The sequence below is a fragment of the Dipteris shenzhenensis genome, chromosome 9, assembly GCF_047967505.1.
Source record: "Dipteris shenzhenensis isolate YYH24624 ecotype China chromosome 9, Dip_SZ_1.0, whole genome shotgun sequence".
In the NCBI taxonomy this organism is placed as follows: Eukaryota; Viridiplantae; Streptophyta; class Polypodiopsida; order Gleicheniales; family Dipteridaceae; genus Dipteris; species Dipteris shenzhenensis.
In genome coordinates, this window is record NC_141604.1 from 29,146,215 (window position 1) to 29,171,443 (window position 25,229).

Consider the following 25,229-nt stretch of genomic DNA (forward strand, 5'->3'; position numbering starts at 1 on the left):
AATTTGATCTTTTCGAGGAGGTGGTTCCACCTTTGCCTGGGGGCTCCTGTCTGAGGGGAAGTTACCTATTACCCCATCACAGATTTTGATGTGTGGCACACTTATGCGACATCTCTCTATGACGCCCTATCTCAGACACCACCTGATATGTCTGCCCTCCCCAGACCCACCACACGCAAGTTGTTCATAGCACATAATATGTGAGCTTCATTACGCCGGCTCCACAATCAGAGAGCCTGGGACCATGAGGGGCTAAGCATTGAGCACTTCGCAAAGGTCCTGGCCCTGATTTTAGCACAAATGCCCAATCACACACTGTGCCACGGTACTTGGAGTACCACAACCAATGTGTCGATACACAAAGCAGGATATCCCATGGATACTAGGAACTACCGCATTCTCATGATTGGTCATACATTGGACAAGATGTATGGGTGAGTACTAGAGAGAGAGATCAGCTGCTACATGAAACCACATGGGCTGCAGACATTGGGGCAGGATGGGTTTCAAAGGCAACATTTCACTCTTGGTCACTTCACCTTGCAGGCAGTCATTGAGGAGGCGAGGTTGAGATCCTAGAAAGTCTATGCATGTTTTGTAGACGTTCAAAAGGCCTTTGATACAGTCCTACGATTTCCCATGATCAAGCAATTTCAGGAGATGCAGATCCCAGTAGACATGATATGGGGGGTGATGAGCTTATATATGTTAGTCAGAGGAAGAGTACATGCTCCTGGAGGCCTGTCAGACTGGATCGAGAGCACGATAGGGGTGAAGCAGGGATGCCCTCTCTCACCGACATTATTTGGGCTATGCATTGATGAGATCACGACCTTCATTGACCGTCTAGGGGGTGAGGGATCATTGTTGGCTGATCTGATGATACATATATTGCTGTATGCAGATGACATAGTCCTCCTGTCTTTCTCAGTAGTAGGCCTACAGAGGCACCTAGAGGCCCTAGAGGTGTTTTGTAGAGAGAGAGATCTGACAGTCAACCTTGGCAAGTCCAAGGTTATGATCTTCAACACCTTAACTTCACTGACACAGCTTTGCTTACCAAGGGAAGCTAGTGGAGATTGTATAGTTGTACACGTAACTAGGGGAAGTCTTTGCAGGTCCAGTCTTCATGATGAGCTACGCAGCCAGGGCGCGACTTACACGAGGGTAGGGAGCTCTGGTTCGACTAGAGAGATTATGCTTTTAGGCACATTTCCAGGATCCCCGACAAAGAGATGGCTATTCAACACATTAGTAAGATCGACGGTCATGTACACAACACCCTTATGGGGAGATGATCTATCTGCGATTGAGTGGCGACGCTTTGAGAGGTTTCAGGTGACCATGGGATCCGGGATAATTTGGAGCAAGCATTCGGTCCCCCACCAGATCATACAGGTAGAGTATGGCATGACATCGATTTAGGTTCATGCCATCTTCCAGACGGTCACTTGTCTTCACAGGGTCTAGGCTAAGCTTACCTAGGGGGAGATTATTGAGGTTGGCACTAGAGTCATCTATATGACTAGCTGAGAGTAGACTAACAGGGCCTATTATTTGATTGACTACTAGCTGATTGCCAAACTAAGACTAACTATTTTACAATCACCTCCTACTTATAAAATGTTGTCCTCAATATGGACACAAGCAATACAACGGAGTAGGGGAGATTATGCATATGTACTGATGTGGGCAGAAAGAGATCCCACTCAGCTCAACAAATAGGGGAACTCCTGCACAATACTCTCAGGCTTCCATGATGAGTCCTCCTCTGGTAACCCCTTCCATTTTAATGTAGTATTTTGTTTTGGTATCCTGGAATCTTTTCTGGTGTATACTCTACCTGCCCTGATTCATCCATAAGAGCAATTCTGTAGCAACTGGAACATCTACTCCCACACGCTTGTCAAGCAGGGATACAAGGAATGCATTGTGGATCTTTCTAGAGGAAGGCAGGTCCAACTGATAAGCCAATTCACCTACCCTCTTAAGAATTTCATAGGGGACATAGAATCTGTGAGTCAGCTTAGTGTTGGTATTGCCTTTCAACGAAGCATATGTATGCCTATGCAACTTGAGATATACTCAGTTTCCTTCCTGGAATTCCACATCTCTTTTCTTCTGATCTGCATACTCTTTCATCCAAGACTGTGCCCTACATAAGTTGCCAGCTGTAAGACGGCTTGCATTCTCTCCAACTCACGCCTTTCATCTTGATTAAAGAAAATTTTGTCATTGAGAGTAGAAGGTACGTAACCTGGCATCCATACAAAGCTTCAAATGATGACATTTTAATGGAGTGGCTTGTAGAATTATGACAGGATTCTGCCAAACATGATCACTTATCCCTTGACTTTTGTGTGTCAACAGCAATGCATCAAATATTCTTCCAGCCAATTATTGACCCTCTTAGTTTGACTGTTAGATTGGCATCTCTGTCACCATCTCTCTCTTGAGGGAGGCCGTGCAGCCTAAATCTATGTTCTATAAATTGATTGGGTACTTGAAAAGAAGTATAAGTGGTTTTTTAGTTGGCACAAAATGGGCTGTTTTTGTCCGCCTATCCACAACCACCATGATGCTGTTCCACCTCTTTGCTGTGGTGGGAAAACCAGGGTCAATATGAGTCCACGTGCCCTCTGGAATGGGTAGGGGATGTAGCAGACCTGTTGGGTGAGTGTTATCAGTCCTGTTTTGTTGACACAGCACACAACATTTTACATAAATCAACAGATCCTTCCACAACCGTTGCCAATAGAAGAACCTTCTCATAAAAGTCTTCCAGATTCTAAAAAGAGGAATGTGGGACCAAATAAACTTGTTTAAGTGCCCATTCCTCAGGGAAAATTGTGGACAATCCACACATTGTGGACTTGTAAGGCCGTAAAGATGGCAGCAGTCTTAGGTATCATGTATCCAATGCTTGAAAATATTGGAGACTGCATAGCATTGACAAGACCACAGTCTAGATAAAGCATCAGCTACCACATTTTCTTTCCCTCTTTTATATTCAATATCAAAATCATACCCTTGTAGAAACTCCAGCCACCTTGTTTGTCTAGGAGTAAGGGTACTCTGGGATAACAGATACCTCAATGACCTATGGTCCGTCCTTCCCTTGAAGTATCCACCATACAAGTAATGATGCCATTCTTGATAGCATGTATGATAGCAAGCATATCCTTGTTATGGGTTGGAAATATATACTCCTTATCACTCAATTTCCTGCCCTTATAAGCCATGACTGTTTGAGAACAGCTCCTATTCTTTTTCCACTTGCGTCCGCCTCTATTAGGAATGGCCTTGAAAAGTATGGGTATACCAAGATTGTGCTATCATAAGGGCTTTCTTGAGATCATTAAAGGCTGTCTGAGCAGAAGAGTTCCATACAAAAGGCCCTTTCTTAAGCAAATAAGTGAGTGCAATTGCTCGTTTGGCATAGTGCTTGATAAATCTTCTGCAAAATGAGGTCAAACTAAGAATTGCTCTCAATGAGTAAATGTTACATGGATTGGCCACAGCTTAATCACTTGTACCTTAGAAGGATCCATTGAAATGTCCTCAGAAGTAATAATGCAGTGTAGGTATTCCACCTTTTGCACCATAACTGCACACTTAGAAGGCTCCGCATAAAGTTGATGCATTCTGAGAACCTCCAGCACTGGGGCCACGTGTTGTAAATGCTCCTCCTTATTCCTGCTATCATAAGGATGTCATCAAAGAATACCAATATAAACTTGAAGGGATAAGGCCAAGAATCAGGAGAATTAGTGAGCCAAAAGGGATCACTTTGAATTCATAAAGTCCTCTTTCTGTCCTGAAGAAGTTTTATATTCATCACCTTCTTGATTCTTATTTGATGGTACCCTGACGTGAGGTCTATCTTAGAATAGTGTCCAGATCCTTTCAGTTCATCCAACAAATCATCCACCCTAGGGATGAGGAATCTATTTTTCGTAGTCATTTTATTCAACTCCATGTAGTCAGTGTGTAATCTTGAATTGCCATCCTTCTTCTTCACCAGCAAAACAAAAGAAGCAAATGAAGATTGACAATCAGTGATGAAACCTCCTTTGTCCAACAACTCCTGAATTTGCTTGGCAACCTCCTATTAGGAGCCTTCTTGATGGGCTTTGATCCGTCCTCCAAACAAATGGCATGATCAACTTCGCTTTTAAGGGGAAGACCAGGTAGGGGTTCTTGAAAAATGTACTGATATTGCTGTAGCAACCCTAGCATGTCAACGCCTCCACTTTGAAGTCTTTACTTGGTTTCTTATTATCTCCAGGTTCAAGCTTTAAAGCAAACAAACAAACATCTTTCTTGAGGAGCCTTCTGAATTATTTGGTTGTTATCAGCTGCAATTTCTAAGAATCTATACCAGTTAAAAAAACTTATTTACCCTTGTCATGGAGGTCATTGGAATACTCTTTAAATTCATGGTGAAGCCCCAATCACAGCCAATTTTGATATCAATGGGACCTAGATCCAAAGCAAATAAATCAACTATACAGGAGTAATCTGAGGAAAGGTTGATCTCAGCATTAGTGCAGATCCTCTGGCTGGTAGTGATGGTGGTGGGACTGCTTACACCATTAAAGCATTTGCAGATATTCTGTACCGTTATGATTGGGTGTCCCACCTGATCTCTTCATCAGTCACAGCCTCATTGCCCTTAGCCTCTCTGTAGGGATCACAACAGTCAAAGGAGCTTTCAAAGTTGTAGTAGCTATGCTTACCTGCTGCTGTAGGTGGATGGTGTACAAGGTGTGAGAAAAAAGATGATAAATTCCAAGTTCTAGAGCCATTCATAGCTCTTATTTCCCTTCGGTTATTACCACAGGATCGAACACAGAATTCTTATCATCCATCATGCCTTGTGACACGTAATTCTTATTATCCATCATCCATTAACCACAGGATTGAACACACAATTCTTATCATCCATCTCATCATGCCTTGTGACATCCTGACACCAATCATGAGACTCCTCTGCATTTCCTGTTGAGGAAGGTTTATTATACTTAATTAGCCATGAGCTGATTTAGCCTTGCATACCTGTGATCCACACCCCATTTTTCACCACATGTGAAAGAAAGACTTTCTTTTTGCTCTCATCCATAAGAGCTTGAGACAATTGTTGATGTACCTTCTTCTTATTTTTATAATTACTTGTCAAAATTCTTGCCATAACTGCTGGACTTTGAAACTTTTAAAGCGGAATACCTAGGAATAATTTTACCTTGGATCAGAGATTTGGTTGAAGAGGTCTTGGAATCAAATGAGATTTCTGCTCTCCACTAGTCTTCTTCAATGAATAGTCCACAGTGGCTGTTTTCTAGAAATACCCAATACCAATGGATTTCTCCTTGGAATTGTGCTTTGGTTCAAACATCTCTGCTAACTGCATAGCTTCATCCAAGGCCTCAGGTCTAGATGCCATCACATCAGAAGCAATAATTGGCTGCAAGCCATGGATACACTTAATCATCCTCTGCTTTTGATGAACTCCCCTAACAAACAAAGATTTCTTTCAAAGTTGCTTGATGCTGAACCATGTTGCACCAGATCATACCATTGGCAAATATATTGGTCAACAACAAGAAGTTGAAAGATATTTTCAACCATCTCCTGCCTAAATTCCTCCCCAAGTAGTCTTACCCCACTGTTAATTTCCTGAAGTTGATGCCTCCACCACGTGCGAGCATAATCCTCAAAATGTAATACTGCAAATTGGACTTTGGCAGCATCATACATGGGACTCAATCTAAAGTAGTCCTCCAACTTACTCAATCACCCCTCCAGCTTGTTTGGTGAATTGTTCTCACCTTTAAACTTTGCATAATGATTTTTCCCTTATAATCCTTACCCCTGTCCGCCCGACTCTTTCCCCATTTCCTTCTGAATATTTCTGTTGATACCCTTTACAAATTGAGTAAAAATCATGGCTGACCTAATATCAGGGTCCAACTGATTTTATGCCATGAGTTGCTGAGATAGAAACTCACCTTGCTTGGTACACCCTGGAAGAACTTCGCATGCCATTAGGGGCTGTACCTTGAGCTTGGATATAATCTGAACCACGAGGAATGATGGTGGTCCAAGCAGGTGTAGAAATTAGGGGGTTGTTGGAAATTCACCCTCCTGGTTTTTCCCTACTGCCCCAGCATTATTCCCATCAAGCCCTCAAAATTAAGCCCAGTCCCGTGGTGGGTTGACTTAGAACGTGATTGAGTATGAAATGTTATAATTATTGCTATAATTTAGCAGTGACCAATGTAATGTAATAAGTAGGCTAGGGGCACTTTTCCCTCACTTAGAGGTTTTTCCCCCTAACCACAGTTAGTTCACTAACTATGGTTAGTGAAGTGATAAGGTTTTGTCACTTAGACAAAACCCATCACTCAGTTCAGATGTAACACACTCATCTATTTGCAACTAAGCTTTCAGCTCTCACTCTCTCCTGCTTCTTGCTCTCACTGTTTCTCTCTCCCATTCTCACATTTGGTATCAGAGCGCGTTGACCCTGCTCTTCTGCTTCTCGCCTCCAGCTCGAGCCCAGCCTGCAAGCTCCAGCTCCATCAGTCCACCGTCCGTACAGATCGTCCGTACAATTCGTACAGCTCCGTACAGTCCTGAATATTACCTGCGTTGCCATTCGTCATCTTCATCGTACAGCTCGTCGCCGTATAGCCTACAGTCGTACAGCTCCGTACACAGGCGTCGTAGAGCCTGCAGCCCCGTACGTACTTGCGTTGTACTACGTGCTCCGCAGGTATCTTCGCCGTACAGACCGTACGGCTCCTGCACTAGATTCCATACATCGTCGCCAACCTTCGTCCGTACAACCCGCACGTGTGGCGTCGTACAACCTGCGTCGACCGTACAGTACCTTCCGTACTTTCTGCGTGCAGCCACCGTACAGGTCGTATAGTTGCATTTGACCTTTCCTGCAGGCACTCTTGAAGTTGGTCGTTTGGCAGGTACAGTTTGCAAGAAGCCATTGTTTGGCAGAGCAATCTTTGGACAGATTTGAGCACAATCTGTGAATTGGGCATTTTGTTAAATTTGGGGCTTTTGTCCATTTTTTGGCACACATTGCAAGCAAATTGCAAAGATTGGCCAAGAAATTGCAGAGATTAACTATTTGGGTGAAATTTGGCTCAATTTCAACTCCAAATTTGGGGCTTTTGTTCAGAAATTGCAGATTTGGGGCTTTTAGTAAATTTGTCCCTTTCTGGTTGCAATTTCAAGCCACAAATTGGGGCTTTTGTGTTGGGAGAGCAATTTGACAGGTTTCAGTTCACACTGCCTTTTTTTGTGACTGCTTTGAAGCGCTTTTGGCAGGTTTTGGGAGAGATTAGATGCTCTGGCAGATTTCTGACAGAGACATTACAGAGATTTGAGTTGCATTTTTAGCCAGTCTTTGGCTGTGTTTTTTTGGGATTTGTGCACTCCATTCCCAGCAAGGGAATTCAGATTTGCATTTGCTGTATTTTCTTTCTCAGACATGGCCCATCAAAATCAGAATGATTTTGGTTTCATTGGTCTCTCACAAGAGGACAAGCTGGATGGTACCAACTACTCCCTCTGGAGTTTTATGGTACGCAATATTCTGATTTCTCGTAATTTGTGGGACTATGTAAGTGGGGATGAGTTCCGGCCAGCAAATGTGGCACCTAATACCCCTCCCCAACAAGGAGGAGGCAGAGGTCGTGCACAGGGTACAGCTGCAGCACAAGTTATTGGTGCAGTTATACCTACCACTCCAGAGCAGAAGAGATGGGATTCACGTGATGCTTTAGCTTTGTCGTGTATTTCTGTTTCAGTGAAAAGATTCATCATTCCGCATATCCGGTCGTGTAAGACCTCAAAGGCAGCATGGGATATTTTGGAGAGCATGTATGCAGCTCGGAATGATGCCATGGTGTCTTTTTTGAAAAGAGAATTGTCTCATACACATATGGAAGAGGGTGACTCCATGTCAGTGCACCTCACAAAGCTACAGGATTTATGAGAGCAGTTGCTGAATATTGATGAGATCATTCCTGATTCAGAGATGATTACCACTACTCTGAATTCTCTTCCTGAGTCTTATCTCAGCTTTCATACCTCGTTGAATTTGTCTTTGAGGGGGGGTGCAAATCCTCTCACTTTTCACGAGTTGATAGGACTTCTGTTGCAGGAAGAGTAGACCAGGAAAAGCATGGCTTCACGAGCAGGTGAACATGCCATGCTCTCAAAATTCAAGCCTAAAGCAAAGGGATAGGCAAAGACTTCAGCAAATCAGCCTTCCAGTGGTTCAGGACAGCCTTCTCAAAAGGCTAAGGGTGATGCAGGTAAGCCCAAGAAGAAGGGAATATGTCATTACTGCAAAAAGCCAGGTCACTACATTGGAGAATGCAAGAAAAGGCTTGCAAAAGAAAAGAAAAAAAGCTCCGGTATGGCTGTCTCAGATTCAGCTCCTCATGCATCTGACAATGAGCAAGCTACAGCCAACTTTGTGGAGCACGACTATGCCTTCTTGTCTTGTATTTCAGACTCTCAGTTGGCTGCTCGGGATAGTACAGCCACTTGTAATGATGACACTTATGCTTTTCAGACATGCAGTTATGATTCTTCCAAGGATGCATCAGCTTTCAGTGTCAATGAGACACATAATACATGGTATTTTGACAGCGGTGCCTCAAAGCATATCACTTCCAGGAAGTGTCTCTTCACATCTCTGCATCCACCACCCGTTGGTAAAAAGGTCACATGTGCCAACAACTCCTCCTATTCAGTTCGTGGTACAGGAGAAGTTGAACTTACAGCCATTGATGGCTCAACATTCAGAATTTCTGATGTCTTGTATGTGCCTGGTATCACAAAAAATCTACTTTCAGTGTCCACTCTTAACAGAGTTGGATTTCAGGTCATTTTTGAAGATGACAAGTGTGCAGTCCATGATAGAGAGCATGACTATGCCTTGAGATTGTCTGGCACTTTGTTGCGTAGTCTTTTTCAGCTTGACATGTATGAGAAAAGACCAGCACATGCTCTTGCAGTTTCCACTCCTACTACGGCTATGTAGAATGCGGAGTTATGGCACGCGAGATATGGACATATGCATTATGGCAGCTTGATGACGCTTCAAAAACATGCCATGGTTGATGCATTGTCTCCTCTTGAAACACCTCCTCCACATGCCTGTGAAGGGTGCATTCTTGGTACAATGCACAGATCTCCTTTTAAGAAGGATGGATCAGTTAAAGCTGTTCGAAAATTACAGCTTATCCATAGTGATGTCTGTGGTCCCATGAGGACTCCATCATTACTTTGTCACTTTTATAGATGACTACTCCAACTACACTTGGGTTTATGGGCTGAAACGCAAATCAGAAGTGTTTATGGTCTTCAAACACTTTGCATCCATGGTTGAGAATGAATCCGGACTCAAGATACAGACATTACGCACAGATAGAGGAGGGGAGTACTTGTCTGCAGATTTTGATGCTTTTTTGAAAGACAAGGGCATTGTACATCAGCTTACAGTGAGGCTAACCTCAGCAAAATGGGAAAGCTGAGAGAAAAAATCATACTCTTATGGAGATGGATAGATGTATGCTGAAAAGCAAAAAATTGCCTCACAAATTTTGGCTTGAAGGTCTCATGTGTGCCAATTATGTTTTGAATCGGGCACCCACAAAAGCTTTGAAGACCAAGACTCCCTATGAAGTTTGGCAAGGGAGAAAGCCTTCTGTGGATCATTTCCGTGTCTTTGGATGCCTTGCTTATGCTCATGTGCCTGTTGAGTTTTGGCATAAGTTGTCTGATAAGGCAATCAAATGCATTTTTGTTGGGTACAGTGCAGAGAGCAAGGGCTACTGTCTCTACAATCCTGTCACACGCAAGATCATTGTCAGTAGAGATGTAATATTTTCAGAGAATTCAGCTCACACTCAAGCTGAATTTGATATGCCTTCTTCTTCCGGTGATGTCTTTGAGGGGTTACTACCCATTGCCTTGGGTTCCCCTGCTGATATATCTAATGAAAATCAGAATTTTCAGATACCTCCACATGCTCCGATTCAGCCACAGGATGTCATACCACCTCCACAAGCCGTGGAAGAGGTTGTTCAGCAAGAAATTGCAGATATACATGCAGCAAAAACAGTCCCAAATTGGCTGTTACAGACTCTCAGGGAGAGTAGAATTGATGCTCCATTACCTGGCAGAACTCGGAGTGCAGTAAGACATGGGGGAGGTGCTCTTTCAGTTGAATCAGCTTATGCAGGTACTCTTCTTGATGAGGAGGAACCCGAGACATTTGAAGAGGCACAGGATAATGTGCATTGGATGAATGCCATGCACGATGAGTTGCAATCCATTCAGAAAAATTAGACATGGGAAGTTGTCGATTTGCCACCAGGTAAACATGCCATAGGTACACGGTGGGTTTTCAAAGTTAAAAGAAAGCCTGATGGCACCATTGACAGGTACAAGGCAAGGCTGGTCGCAAAAGGATATGCTCAGAAAAAGGGCATAGACTATGAGGAGACTTTTGCTCCTACATCCAGAATGACAACCATCCGGTCAGTCATAGCAATGGCTGCAAATTTTCAGTGGAATGTTCATTAGTTGGACATAAAAACAGCCTTCCTTAATGGAGACTTGTTGGAAGAGGTTTATGTCAAACAACCTCCAGGCTTTGAAATTTCAGGAAATGCACTTCAGGTATGCAAGCTAAATAACGCTTTGTATGGGCTGAAACAGGCCCCACGTGCATGGTATGCAAAGATTCATGCCTTTCTGACCAGCAAGGGGCTGCACAACAGTCCAACCGAAAGTACCCTCTACATCAAGAAGGATGGGGGGGATGTTTTAGTCATCATTCTTTATGTAGATGACTTACTGCTCACAGGGTCAAATGAAGATAATATCGCAGATTTTAAAGCTGAATTGCAGACCACTTTTGACATGTCAGATTTGGGGCTGCTACAGTTTTATTTGGGGATCCAGTTCACTTGAGCAAAGTGGCATCGGTATGTCTGAATCCAAGTATGTGCAAAAACTCTTGGACAGATTCAACATGCAGGATTGTAAGCCCATAGCTACTCCCATGGAGCCGGGGCTGAAGCTTACAATGCATGAAGTAGGTGAATCATTTGATGTCACACTCTACAGTCAGGCTGTTGGATGCCTCATTTATCTCTGCATTACACGACCTGATATTCAGTTTGCAGTTTCTCAGGTGAGCAGATATATGCACAGCCCAAAGACTATGCATTGGCAGGCTGCATTGGCAGGCTGTAAAACACATGTTCCGTTATTTGCAAGGTACCAAGTCGTTTGGCTTGATGTTTCCCAGGGGGGGTGACTTGCAGATGCATGCCTACAGTGACTCAAATTGGGCTGGAGATTATGACACTAGGCAGTCCACAAGTGGCAATTGTTTCTTTCTGGGGAAAGCTTGTATTTCTTGGTTGAGCAAGAAACAATCTACAGTGGCTACCTCTTCATGTGAAGCTGAGTATAGGGCAGCTTTCATAGCGACAGTTGACTGTGTTTGGCTGCGTCGTTTATTTGCTGATCTTCATCTTTCATTGGAGGGTCCTTCTCCAATTCTCACTGACAGTGAGAGTGCTATTGCAGTGGCAAAGAATCTTGTGTTTCATGCTCGCACGAAGCACATTGAGGTTCACTATCACTACGTCAGAGAGAAGTTGCATGCAGGAGAGATCAGCATGATCTATGTGTCAACACATGACAATGTTGCAGACATTTTCACCATAGCACTTCCACGTGAAAAGTTTGAGGCATTTCGCAGTGCCCTGACTTATCTCCTTTTGGTGATTGATGTCGCAGTGCCCTGAACTTATCTCCTTTTGGTGATTGATCTTTTCCTTGTACATGACATTGGCACTGCAGGGGGGTGTTAGAATTATTGCTATAATTTAGCAGTGACCGATGTAATGTAATAAGTAGGCTAGGGGCACTTTTTCCTCACTTAGAGGCTTTTCCCCCTAACCACAGTTAGTTCACTAACTATGGTTAGTGAAGTGATAAGGTTTTGTCACTTAGACAAAATCCATCACTCAGTTCAGTTGTAACACACTCATCTATTTGCAACTAAGCTTTCAGCTCTCACTCTCTCCTGCTTCTTGCTCTCACTGTTTCTCTCTCTCCCATTCTCACATGAAATCGTAGGGATGGCCTCCTGGATTTTATTGTAGAGACAATTTCAGCTGGTTTATGGTCACTCAACTGGGCATCTTCAACAGGTGCAGCAATCAAATTCACGATTCCTTCTGTTAAGCCCAGTTCTTGAAATTCTTCATAGTCCATTTCGGGATTCACAGCCATCTTGCCCTTCTTGGAATTAAAATCGGACTTCCTTGGAGCCATTAAAAAACGGCTATGCTCCAAATTTCCTCATCTTTATATCAAATTTCCCCAATGCCCTATGCAAATCTGAATGAAAAGATGCTCCAAGGAATATATATTCATAGAAGAATCCCAAAATGCAGATTATAACCAAAAGCCCCAAATTCTAGATTCTGCCAGTCTGGTAGTACACCCTGATCGTACACCCTGTGTTGTAAGCAAATGCTCCCTATGTCGGATGGCCTCATGGATGAAAGTCACCAGGCATCTCTGATCTGGGTAGGACAAGAAACTAGATAGGGTTCTGAAACCATGCCTAAATAGGTGGTGGTAGGGACCCCAGATCTCGGAGTATATAGGATACCTGAAAGGGAAGTGCTCCTTTGACTCGATCTCCTGCTGATCATATAAAGTGTAGATGCGACCCTCTCTGGGTATGCCCTTACGCCCATCCACCACTGTCAATGCGAAATCAGTGTGATGAAACACGGAATTGCCAGATCAGTGCCAAGATTGAGTATCGCGAATATGTAAGAGAATGATATATTACCTAAATCTCAATGAGTGTATCTGTACAGATTCCAATCCTCAAGGGACAGCGAGATGGATCCGTGTGTATCCTAGGTTGGTCAATGTAACCCTTTGATGAAATCTGCAAGCAGTGGTCTCTGAAGAAGATGAGCTTCACAAAAAGCTCACTAGGTGCCAACAAGGTCTTGAATGTGTGTAGCTGTAAGAGATCCTCTCGAGTCCTGGATAACCTGGTTCACCTCATGATATGTGAGTGCGACAGAGGGGGCCTCAATGCTGTATTGAAAGGGGGGTAGTTTGTCTATCTAGAGCTCAAAACACTCAAACCATTTGCATGTATGTGCATACCAACACCTCTGGTCACACTCAACTACCAAAGCCATGATGAAAGATAGGGCCAAGCCATGGTAGCCTATGTCACAAGAGCCATACTCTAGACACAATAAAGATGCGTGATAACTTGGAATAATTCGTCAAGTTGTAGTGGGGATGCTCTACAGGATTTGGGTTACGACCAGCAGATCATTTGGGCTTTCATGGCACTTTATGAGTGAGTCTCAGGCAGAGTAGTCCGGACAGGATCTGGATGGATAGATGAGATCATGAGCACTATCGGGGTCAAACAAGGGTGCCCATTATCACCTACCTTGTTTGCCCTCTACATCGACAAGCTCGAGACAGTGATGCAGGCACAGGGTGAGCTCATTGTATCAGGTTTTTCACAGTCTCATAGACCCATCGGTCTTCCAAAGACTCTAATAAACTTTCTTTCTTTCTGAATCAGACATGACTAATGATGGGGGACTGAAGAAAGAGAACTCGAAGCTCTTTACGTGAGACTAATCCATCTCTGATAGGTTCGGCCCCGAAGAAGGGCTGCCATACATACCTGTTGGGTGGACCAAAGAGTCAAAGAGAAGAGTAACATGCAATCCTTCCTACTCATTGGTTGAGCTGGCTTCTTGGGAGTCCTTGTTGGAGTTGGAGTCATCTCCCTTTCTTGGAGGTTCCACCGGAGTCATTGGTCTGGTCCTTCTCTTTAGGTTGCATGCAAGCGTCGACTTCCTTTGACGTATCATCCTCTTTGACATCGTCACCACCTTAAATGTACATTAGATGGTAAGCACAAAATAGAAAAAATAAGTAGAGAAAGATGTACGCTGCACTTTCAAAGTAAGAAGCTTACAAAATACCTTATTGGCTCTTGTCTATTGGAACACGTACAAAACCAAAACACAAAAGGCCCTATGGCATGCAGGTAGAGGGACGAAGTCAATCCATCCTCGCCTAGCCACTGAGGGCCTTGAGGGCCTCTAAGAGTCCTCATTTGTGAACAGGGTATCCGCATGCCTACTCATGTCTAGGGAGACCACTAAAGGAGTGTGTTTCCAAACTGAATCCCGGGCTGCAAGAGCCTATGGGAACTCCTTGAGGAGTGTGTCGATAGAATGACGTGGTCAGCTCTAGAATCTCTTGAGGGTATGATTGGATTTGGCCGCTCTTATCATGTATCCCCAGTGGAGCTAGGTCCCTGTTGAGTGCGAGCCAGTGGTCTGGAAGAACTCCCTGGTTATCCTTGCAGGATTGATAAGAAAACATTTCCCTGCGGATCTCTGTGGTCGGTTTTTGAGTCTCGTCTTAGTTTTCTCTCCCTCTGCTAAAGAGTGTGCCACCTCTGAAGTGCCTACGGCTGTAGTTCCTTGCTACTCCTTTGCATCCCCTCTAATACCCGACTGGCCTAGCCGTCCTGTGGGGCAAGATCTCTGCTATGGCTTGTTGAACCCGCTTCTTTTTTAGCAATGCATCGAGGATCTGCACCTCCTTTTGAGGGAGTCCATTGCAGGTATGCTCCAAGCGAAGCACGATCTGGGAGTGTGATGACATTGTTGTCCTAGCCATAATACCACCTTTTTGTGGATCCCCCTTCTCTTTGACCTTACTATGCGGGACCAAATGTTCTGTATGATGGAGTCGTCAGTGGATTACCCACTGTCACTACCACTTTTCAGCTGGCTTTCTTGTGCAACAATTGATGCTTGGGTCTAGTAGCAGTGATCCGTTTGAGCAGTTACACACTGGCTGTTGAATCAGTGTGCTAGTCGGCTAGGAGTGGGGACCTCTTTCTTGATGCAATGGGCCCTGAAGGTAGGTATTGAGTAAATTATGCATTTGGTACGGGTACCGACTATTCCCCTCCAAAACTCCACCGAAATCGCAAGAATCAACGTTTGTCACATAGGCTTCCACTCATAGATGAAGGGGAGAGGCGCAAGGGGCAATCCAGGGAAGGGGGCAGCGCAGAAAAGGAAAAGGGGGTTGGAGGGAGGCGGGAGCTGATGGGTGGAGATGGTGATGGTTGGGGAGCCACCAAACGAGGGTCGAAGGAGAGGCAAGTGGGATTTTTTTCCGAGGGGGGGGGGAGCGGGGGGGAGGGGAGAGCTTGCAGAAGGAATAGGGAGCAACACACCTCGTCTAATAGGGATCGCTTACTCTCCCAAGAGTTGTTATCACTTTTCATGTCCTTCCATTTGATATGAAGCTTGGGTAGCTGACATGAAAGACTGGGTGTGTCCTCACACTAGGAGGTAACTCCAGGTCATAAACAACATTATTAATTATGTAAACCATACGATACGGCCTGCAATATCATCCTCCTAAACTTGGGATCTTGATGAATGATTTCAGCCGTTTAACCATAGAAACTAAATAACTTTCCCACAAAGAATTGTGCTAGTTGTGGAGCAGAAATGTGGTCTTCGTTGAAATGAACGTGCCCATCTTGGTCGGTGTATCCACCACCACCCAAATGTTATCATGCCTGTGGCAATGCAATTATAAATCCATGAAATTCTTTTCTACTTTTATATAGGATTTCCAATGGATGCAGCAACCCACCTTGTCATAGTCACGCACACACTGAACGCGAGAGTGAGAGGGCCTCCATTGTGTGCACCCTAATGAGAACCTGGCTAGAGCTGTTTGCATAAAGGGAAAAATCCCCCACACCTATTGGTTTGAAAAGCCTAATTTCCTCATGGTGCCCTCCACTTTGTCATAAGCCTTCCCGAAATCTAGCAGGAGGATAGAAAGAAGTTGGGCATCCTTCGGCCTCCTCTTGGGGCCAATCTATCGCCTCCCAAAAAGTGAAGATGTTATCGAGGATGCTCCTCTCCTTAAGGAAACTTGTTCGGGTGTTTGTGGACAATGTTGGGGAGGTGTAGACGGAGCTGCAAACTCAAGACCTTGGCCGAGATCTTCTAGGTGGTGTCCAATAATCTGATCTAGTGCCATTGGCTGATGTCAACCATGTCCCCACCTTTTAGGATATCCATCCTTGGGCAAGTGACTAAGGGAGTAGCGCGAATCGAAGCTCCGAAATGCAAGAAAGTACAAATCTGCTACCAAAAATGCCGAAAGAAGATCGGGAACAAGCTGTCCTTACTCTAGATTTCTGTATGGGGAGAGCTTCCCAAACCTCCTCATTTGTGACAGTAAATGTGCCATAATGTCTAGGGTGGCCATAGAGGGGATATGGGTCCATACCTTTCCCAAGCTGCCAGCACCTACGAGGTCTCCTCCTCTGCTTGAAAGAGCTGTCGGTAGGAGATAGTCATCTCAAGGACGTCCTATGCATCTGAGTACATCTAGGATTCCTTGTCTCTCAACCGCTATAACTGAGACTGTATCGGCGGTCTGGAAGAAGTGATTGTCATCCTATCTCCTTGTTGCACCCACTTGCTTGGGAAGAGTGATAGCAGTACTCTGCACATCGGATCTCCCTCACTTACAAGTCAAGTTTGGCACTCTTGTATTTGTCTTGTAGCCCCTGAGAGTTTGGGTTGGTTCTTACTCCCTGAGCCTCTCGATAGGGGGCTCCTTGAATGCACTCTCTCTTGGAGGGTTTGCCTGCACTTCAACGCGTGAGAGTAGAGATTTGTACTCTTCTTTGAATGACATCAACCATCCATCTGGCCCACCTATCCTATAGGAGTCCTCATGAAATAACATGTCTTTGAGAGAGTGGTTCAACATTGTCATGCTAGGCACAATGGCTTCGTATACATGACCCGGTTGCCGATTGTTCAGTCTCTCCAAAAGCCCATCATGCCAGCGTTGCCAAAGGAGAACCTGAGACTCCCTTGTACTCTGAAGAACTCACCCTTGCACCAAGGATCATGGCCCTTGACAAGAAGATAAACTGCTCCCACGTGTGTGGCTCTGAGGGAGGCATGGCCATGAAGGAATCCCCTCGAGCTTGTCCTCTGCGAACTCAAGATGGTTGAAGTCACTCCAATAATGAAAGAATCCATGTCTGGTAGACTTTCCGTAAGCTAGCGCTAAAATGGCGCTCTCTGTTGACGGAATGGAGTGTTGGGTGCGGGAAGCAATGGAGTGGGAGTGGAGTGCAAGGCAATGGAATGGGAGTGGAGTGCAAGGGAGCAAACAACAAGCTGAAGGAACATGAAGTACAAGTGATGCTGTCCGCATCAGTCCGCACACATCACTATGTACGAGATGCAACTTCTTGGATGCACCAAGGGTCCCGTCCTTGGGAAATGGAATCCTATGCATTTTGCCCAACAAGCAGCACTCGCATCTATGTTTTTTAAGTGCATTGGTGGAAGATCTACGACCATGTCATGTGAATGCATCTTCACAAAACTGTTGAAGTTGAGATGTCCCAATCTCTCATGCCATAGATGTGTATCAGAAATGACAGATTCATCCTCGGCATTAGCTTCTATTAGCAGCCTGTTGTGCATATATGTCAAGATGATATAGTTCCCTATCAAGTGTTCCAGTAAGTACAATATGGTTGTCATACCGGTTATCATAAATGACACAGTGATAACCATCAAAAAAACTCTGAAGCCATATGTAGAGATGGCTGAGATAGAAATCAGATTCCTTTTGATACCTAGAACATATAAAACTTCCACAAGTGGAATGGTATCACCTGACAGTGTAGTAACAACCACTTGACCAATCCCTATTATGGGATATGCTGCATTATTTGCACAAGTGACAGTCCCCCCCTTTAGAACACCACTCAATGTGTGAAATAGTTTTGTGCAGGAAGTGATGTGCTTGGAAGCACCACTATCAAAGTACCAGTCTTAGGCAGAATCTGAGGCTGCAAAAGCTGAATCATGCATAGTAGGATTATAATGGCACTCCACAATAAATGCGCAAATAAGCAACTCTAGCCTCATTGCGTATCTGATAAGGACTCGCCAAAGTGTCCCATGCAGCCTTGGCTGTTTTGCAAGACTGAATGTGAGGTATAACAACTCTCTTGCAATTCATGTGAATCACTGCATGTGCTTGTGCATCTCGTTGATCCCAACCAATTTGTTCTTGTGTTGGAGGGTCGACGGCAGGCACGGAGGGAGTAGTGGTAGATGAACCTGAAGTAGCAGAAGTGACTGCGGTGGCTGCATGTGCTTGTGATGAAGAGAGAGGTCTGGTCTCTGATCCAGATACAATTCCCCAAAAGTTCTTGAACACCAATAGGTGGCGTACCAAGTATGACCACATGGGATAATTGGTGCCATCAAGCTTGTCCTCAGTAGCAAGCATCCCAAAAGATTCATGGTTTGCCATTGCAAATGAAAATCCCCAAATAATAAAAGTGCTCTACAAGAGTCACAGCCTCAAGGCTACAATGCAAAGAGCTAGCTGCCCAAGTATCTGACCGCTGGCTGCAAATGTTAGACAAAAAATGACGGCAAATGTCTGCAAGTGTCAATGCCAAGATGGTTGCTTAAACATTGAGCAAAATGCACAAGCTGTCCCCAAAAAATGACCTGCAAGAAAATATCTGTCCAATCAAAGGACCCCCCTGCAAATAGCTGTCCTACAAATGACCAGCCCAAATCAAAGGGCAAATGTCTGCAAAAATCTGTCCAATGCAAATCGGAGCTGAATCTGTCCCAAATGGTGGTTGAATGCCACAAATGTCAAAGGAAAAATAGCCCAACTCAAATGGAATAGAGCCCAAATTTGGTTGTGTCAAGCAAAGAATGCCCCAAATTTGGAGAGGGCAATTATGCCAAAAAGAGGGCAAATTGATAAAAGCCCCAAAATAAGCTGTAATTTTGCAAATGTGATCAAATCTGCTGCAATTTCTTGCCAATGTCATTGAAAACCCCCAATTTCATATTAAAGCAACCAAATGTCACTGCCATTTAGGCAAATGTGACAAAATAACCTAGAAATCTGAAAATATCTCGCAATATGCTAGAAATAGATCCAGAATCCCCAACTTCAGAGTCGAAATGGAGTCAAATTAGGGAAAATACTGCAAAAGCCCCAAAATGTGACCAAAAGGAGCAAATGTCACTGTAAAATCTGCGAATGTGACACAAAAGCCCCAATTTCTAGAGCAAATTACCTCAATGTCACTGCAAGGTGTGCAAATGTGACATAAAAGGGGGTGAAAAGATTCAAATCCAATTGTACCAGGAAGATCTGAGTGAAGAAGGAGAAAACGCAACAAAATGGTGCTAGAGTAGGTTGGAGTAGATCCAGCTCTGATACCACTCTTGGGTGCGGGAAGCAATGGAATGGGAGTGGAGCGCAAGGGAGAAAACGATAAGCTTTTTTCTTCCAAAGAAAAGAACTTCTATTGATGCTTGTAAAAAATGATCATACAAGTTGGCAACACCATAAAGGTGCCAACCATGAAAATCAACGAAAAAATGAAATGTTGGCTCTTAGAAAGACACTCCTGCTACCAGATATCCCAGCTCAGAAAACGACAAGCTAAAGGAACACTACTTGCAAATGGATAATGAGAAACTACAAAGGGGTGGCCTATATGGCCCCGAAGTCAACCATATGGTTGGCCAATGAAGTCAACCTAAGGGTTGACTAAGTCCTAAGACTAGCCTACAAGGCCATACCATGGCTAAGTGCTAACATGGAGGTGCATATATGTTGGAGATCCGTACTTAGGCGTCCTACTATGAGCTAGCCTTGATCAAATACCTCTAGGGCCAGGGGTTCACTGAGATGCATACGCCTACTCCATCCCACTATCGGGGACCAAATATTTGGGTGTTTCTTGGAAGTTGCAAATATATGAGGCTGAAAACATGTGCTCCTAAAGTGAGAGAGTATCAATTGACTGCATAACAAAGGCTCTCTACAACTAATAAAGAAGATGGTGTGTGTGTGTGAGGGCGGGGGAGGTTGAACAAGGCCTTCCAATGAGGCTACTTCTGAGGGAGTTGACTTTTGCTAGAGACTTAGAGAGGGCATAATCTAGATCTGTGCGGTGTTGCATAAGATGCCTAGACCCACCTTGAGAGCACGAGACATCAACAAGGAGGTTGAGACTTTGCATATTGGTTCAAAGGCGGCTGAGATTCTCACTCTCATCTAAACGAATCATCACACTCATATCTCCGCCTATGCCTATCTCTAGGACAAGCAATTTAAACAGTGGCACTGTGACCATGTCCTAGCCACAGTTCCTGATGCAGTTGTCCTAGCCACTCCAACATCTCCATCATCTAGACCTTCAACGATCATCGGGTCCACTACTAGGAAGTCAAAGCCCCAAAACATTGATCCAATGGTGGCCCCCTTCAAGGGCTGAAGTATCAGACCAAGATCTCCAAGACGGAAGGGTACTCCTTTGGTATCTTTGTGTAGTTTGAGGGTCACAAGAGTGGGTGGTCTAGATGGGTCTTGTGCCCTAGAAGTAAAAAGAGAGGAATCGAGTCTGGGAAAAGATGCTGGGCCAGGGCTGGGCCAGGGCTAGCAAAGGGAGAGTCTGATGAGGACTGGCTTGAGGGATTTGGGATTACACGGTGGGCTCAAGGCGGGTGATAAAACTAGGAGAGGAGGAACGGGTGAGAATCGAAGAAGCGGGCTTGTCTAAAGAGGGGGTTGGGGGTCAATCAAAGGATTAGGCTTGCTCTCCTTGAGGAGAGAGGCCTCTAATTGAGGTCCCATCCTCGCCTGGTGCCTCCTATGGGCCCATTTTCCGGGGAGGAGACGGGGAGGGGCCGGCCGGGGGGGGTGATGCCACTCTATTCTCTACTGGCAATCTGGAGGGCATGGGGACCGTGGGGATGAATGGTTCGCAAATTGTGACCATCTATCTGCAGTGTAAGGATAGTTGCCACGTGTTTCCAACTACGGCGTTTGGAAACGTTTGCAAAATTTCGGGAACTTTTCCAAATGTGTTTCGACTCAACTTTTTCCATGTGCCTGTGTGTGAAAAAAAATTATATGCCTAGTATAATTGTGATGGACTCAGGAGTGAGCCCAGAGCCCAGGGCCCAATTCCAATAAGCATTCATATTTATAATTGAACAAGTTACAGCATTGAACTTTGCATAATTAATAATTTGATGTACTGCTGTCATTGAGGCATGGGCATAATTGGGTGAGGGGACCTTATTCTTTCCCCATTCAGATGCTGGTGGACCAGCCTCTAGTAGTCTGATCAGCCCACTATTTGGCCAACCATAAATGACCCAACCTTTGTATCCTAGAGCTGACCCTATTTAGGGCCCCCACCAACTTGATTCTCTGGCTAGACGACCAGGCCAAGCACTCTAAAGGCCTCATTAGACCCAATCCTGGGATATGTATTGCTTAGCCATGGCCTCCATTTTGCTATCTATGCTGGCTCCATGTATCCGCCTACGTCGCCTTGTCCACTGCTTCTCCTATGGTGGTTCTGTCAGCCATCCATTTACATCTGACTGCCTACGTGGCAGCACATCTCTCTTTTCTGTGCACTTTGTCCCATAGGCCCGCGAGGTCTCCCGTGGACATTAATATATCTTTCTTTCTTTCTCTTTTGCCTATTCTCCCATGTGGCAGCCCATATGCTGCCCAGTGCTGCTCTTCTTGCTGGTACAGTTTCCCCATTAAGCTGCCCATGGGTCAGCCCATTAATGGTAGCCCTTGTGATGAGCCAGACCCATGTTGATCTACGCTCCAATTCTATATAGGTACCATGTCCCAATGCTCCTCATTTGGGGTCTTATTAGTTGGGAAATGAACCCTCTACTCCAACACGGCCTCGTGAGCCTGGATTGTAAGTATGTGATTTTGTGTATAAAGAGTGTGGCACATCGTTTGTCAGGGTAGTCAATGATCCGGCTCATATCTAGGTATCATAGTAAGCAGGAATGGTATCTTTTTCAAATCTCATAGTATCTGGGGCATCTCATGAGTACGTGCTCCTCTGTCTCCACCTCCTGCATGTCACAGGGGGTGCTTAGCCTCGGATCTTTGCTTTTTTAACCATATAAGAGCACCAAATAGCGCTTGTGTTAGCCTCGCGCCTCTGAGGTCGAAGCTATTTGGGGCTCAAACCCCCTGAGGCCCGTAGCCACTTGAGATATTTGTGGCAATTTGTGCCTTATGCCTGTAACTGCTTGGGATATTTGGGGCTCAAACCCCCTGAGACCTGTAACTTCTTGAGTTATTTGCGGTTCAAACCCCTTAAATCTTGCACTGTACTCCTTCCATGGCTGCAACCATTGAAGTAAATCATGAAGCCTAATCACCTCTAATCACTGATTACCCTGCATTCTGTGACTGTACCCTGTGGATGTTAACAAAGTAGATTTAGCTAGTAGTCATAGTGCTTATGGGACTCTACATTGAAGAGACATGGCAGGGAGGAATGAAATGGAAAATGGAAAGGCAAAGAACTAAATGGAACGCATAACTAAAATAAAAGAAAAAGAAATGAAAGGATGCAATAACCAATAGAACTCACATGACCAAGAGAGCTCCAAGTGAGTTGATTGATTTGACATGAGAAAGTACAATGCCTTTATAGGATAGGCACACACACACACACTCTAAGTGTCAAATGTATACAATTTCTACATAATGTGTGTTTAACGTTTGTATTAATTCCTGCAGGATGAAGTATAGCATGAGCATTGTTGCAGATAGGGGCCTGAAAAAGTCTCAGTATACCTCAGCAAGGTTGAGAAAGGGCGAAGTACTCTATGTTGAGACACACAGGCACAGGTAGAACTGAAGAAGTTTATGTACTATTGTTCTATACATCATCATGTCATAGCTCTAATCTGTTTGTCTCGTCTCTGTAGATATGAGCTCTCTTATGATGGAGAAAAAGTAACTTGTAATGGGGGTTTTGTGGGTACAACTGCGACTTCTGCTCCTCCTCAAGTCTTTGCTGCTAGTGGAGACAAGGCTAGGGATAAGGAAAATGAAAAGATTCTTGGTAATCACAATGGAGAAAAGGTTCGATCCAATGACAAAGGTCAAATGCAAAGTCAAAACGGTGAAGTTTTTGATCGCTACAAGTGGGCACGCTGCAAGCAACCTTTGCCTTTAAAAGTGATGCTTGCAAAAAGCGTTCCCCTTCCATCTGAATTTGTAGAGGTAAAGGCTAAACATTGAAGAGAAAGCCTTTTGACTTGCATTTAGTTGACATCCATACAAAAAGAAATGTCTGCTGGCTTGCTTGCATATGTTCAAATGATTTAAAGTGAGGGGAGTACAAGACCAAGGGTAAAACTAAAAATTCTCAATGACTTATTCTGTTCTTTGTCCTTATTTCAAGCTACAAATTATGATAATTTTATTGAACATTCTGATTCAATGACAGGTTCTGGACGATGACCTTGCCTGGGAGGATGTACAATGGTCTCAAGCAGGTGTTTGGGTGCGTGGAAAGGAGTTTCCTCTTGCTCGAGCCCAGTTTGTTTCGCCAAATTTGGAGGACCTTGATTAATTTTTGGGGCGGGAAGGGGGGTTGCAAAAACGATTTACTTGGGCTTATCCTCAGTTCTCCAAGGGAAGTATGAATATAATAAGCCTTTTTTTGCCCTTAGTGCTGCTCGGCCCTCATATGGGTCTACAAAGATGCTACGGGGTAAAAGTCGGCATGGGAAGATGTGCTCTGTTGTTAATTCAATGTTACATGATTTCTGTTGCATCTGTAGGCAAAAACATGAAGGCCAGCTGGGAATTCCTTTCCGAGCTTCCTTCTTGTTGTCTCAAGCTTAATGCCGAATACCCTAGTCCGTGTGGCATACTTGAAATGGATGGGGGTTATAAATCTAACAACCCTTTGTCTGGAGTCAAAGCAGGACCCTTCTGTGTGCTCGGTTTTTATGGGATGGCCGAGGCTTTTCATGCAAAAGACAAAGCTAGAAGAGATGCCACATAAAGTGTCAAGGCTGTTTTATCAGAAAGGTCATATTCTCTTAACTCTCCTGCTGATGTTTTATCCATTGCAAAACTGGTCTCATTGTGAGCAAGAAATCCTAAGATTGGTTCTTAAGTGGTCACATCAAGTTCAAATCCTCAGCTAATTGTATCAGACCCTCATTTTTAATGGAGAAGTGAAAATTTGTGTGCGCATTTTGTTGTTTTTGTTTGTTTCTTCTTTTCTTGTGTAGAAGAGGAGGTTTGAGGTTGTGCTGCCGGAAGGTGTTGTTATTAAAATGACCTACCTTTGTTTTTGTTTTTTTTTTTTAACGATCTTTCTTTGTTCAGAAGGGAATCATTCATTAAAAGGTAATCCACAAGAAAACCTTGACTTAACATGCCACCAATTCTAAAGGGTCAAAAGGACAATCCCTATGAAGGAAGCCCCCTTAAAGCATACAAGTGTGTAATATGTATACCCACCAATAAAATGGTTTTGTTTATGCTGAAAACAAAGCACCATCTTGAAAGGTGAATGAGAACTAAACTTTCCTAGCATAGATGTTAAGAGATCGGCATCGTCTTTTAAAGTCCTGCTGAAACAACACATCTATGCTTTTCTCTCAGTTGTGCTATGGCAAGTTTGTAAAACATGCGATCCCTTACGCCATAACCAATTGTGCCTTCTTTAGTGAGTAGAATGAGCATTTTGTATTGAAAGAGAACTTGATCTTGATGACAATGTCGCTATGCAGATTTGTGGCTAGTCTTTGCACACATAACACATCACATATAGCCATGATTTCTTTATGAGAAGTTGAACTAGAATTCATAGATTCCCTTATATAGGAATGGATGGTTGTCTCATAGATGCAACATCAAAATCCACGATCCAAATGTTTTGATCAAAGTCACGCGTACAAGAAATGCAATGCACATTGTAATGGGCTGAGATGTCTTAGAACCTTGCATAACGCATTGTGGCTCAATCGTCCCTCTTGCCATTGCACAACCCATCTTATGAGGTGTCTATGTGTCTACGTTTAGAGGCATATATGGCATTTGTTGCATGTGCCTAGGTCCGTTTCGTCTTTTATTGCTTTGCTCTTTCTTAGGCTTGTAGTATTCTCTAGCAAGTTGGCGTAACTTGCCGCAATTGTAGCACTTCACCTTGC

The 25,229-nt window shown here is 44.2% G+C and overlaps 1 protein-coding gene across 1 annotated transcript in view; it reads left to right on the forward strand.

The window, feature by feature from the left end:
* Positions 1 to 24,262, forward strand: part of LOC147898475 (zinc finger CCCH domain protein) — a 104,122-nt gene extending 79,860 nt beyond the window's left edge. Inside the window, exons 9-11 of the mRNA XM_087378894.1 lie at positions 22,795 to 22,905; positions 22,986 to 23,283; positions 23,510 to 24,262. Coding sequence (XP_087235020.1) covers positions 22,795 to 22,905; positions 22,986 to 23,283; positions 23,510 to 23,635 — 535 coding nt within the window. The 3' untranslated portion in view covers positions 23,636 to 24,262. The remainder of the gene's footprint in view (positions 1 to 22,794; positions 22,906 to 22,985; positions 23,284 to 23,509) is intronic.
* The last annotated feature ends 967 nt before the right edge of the window (positions 24,263 to 25,229 follow it).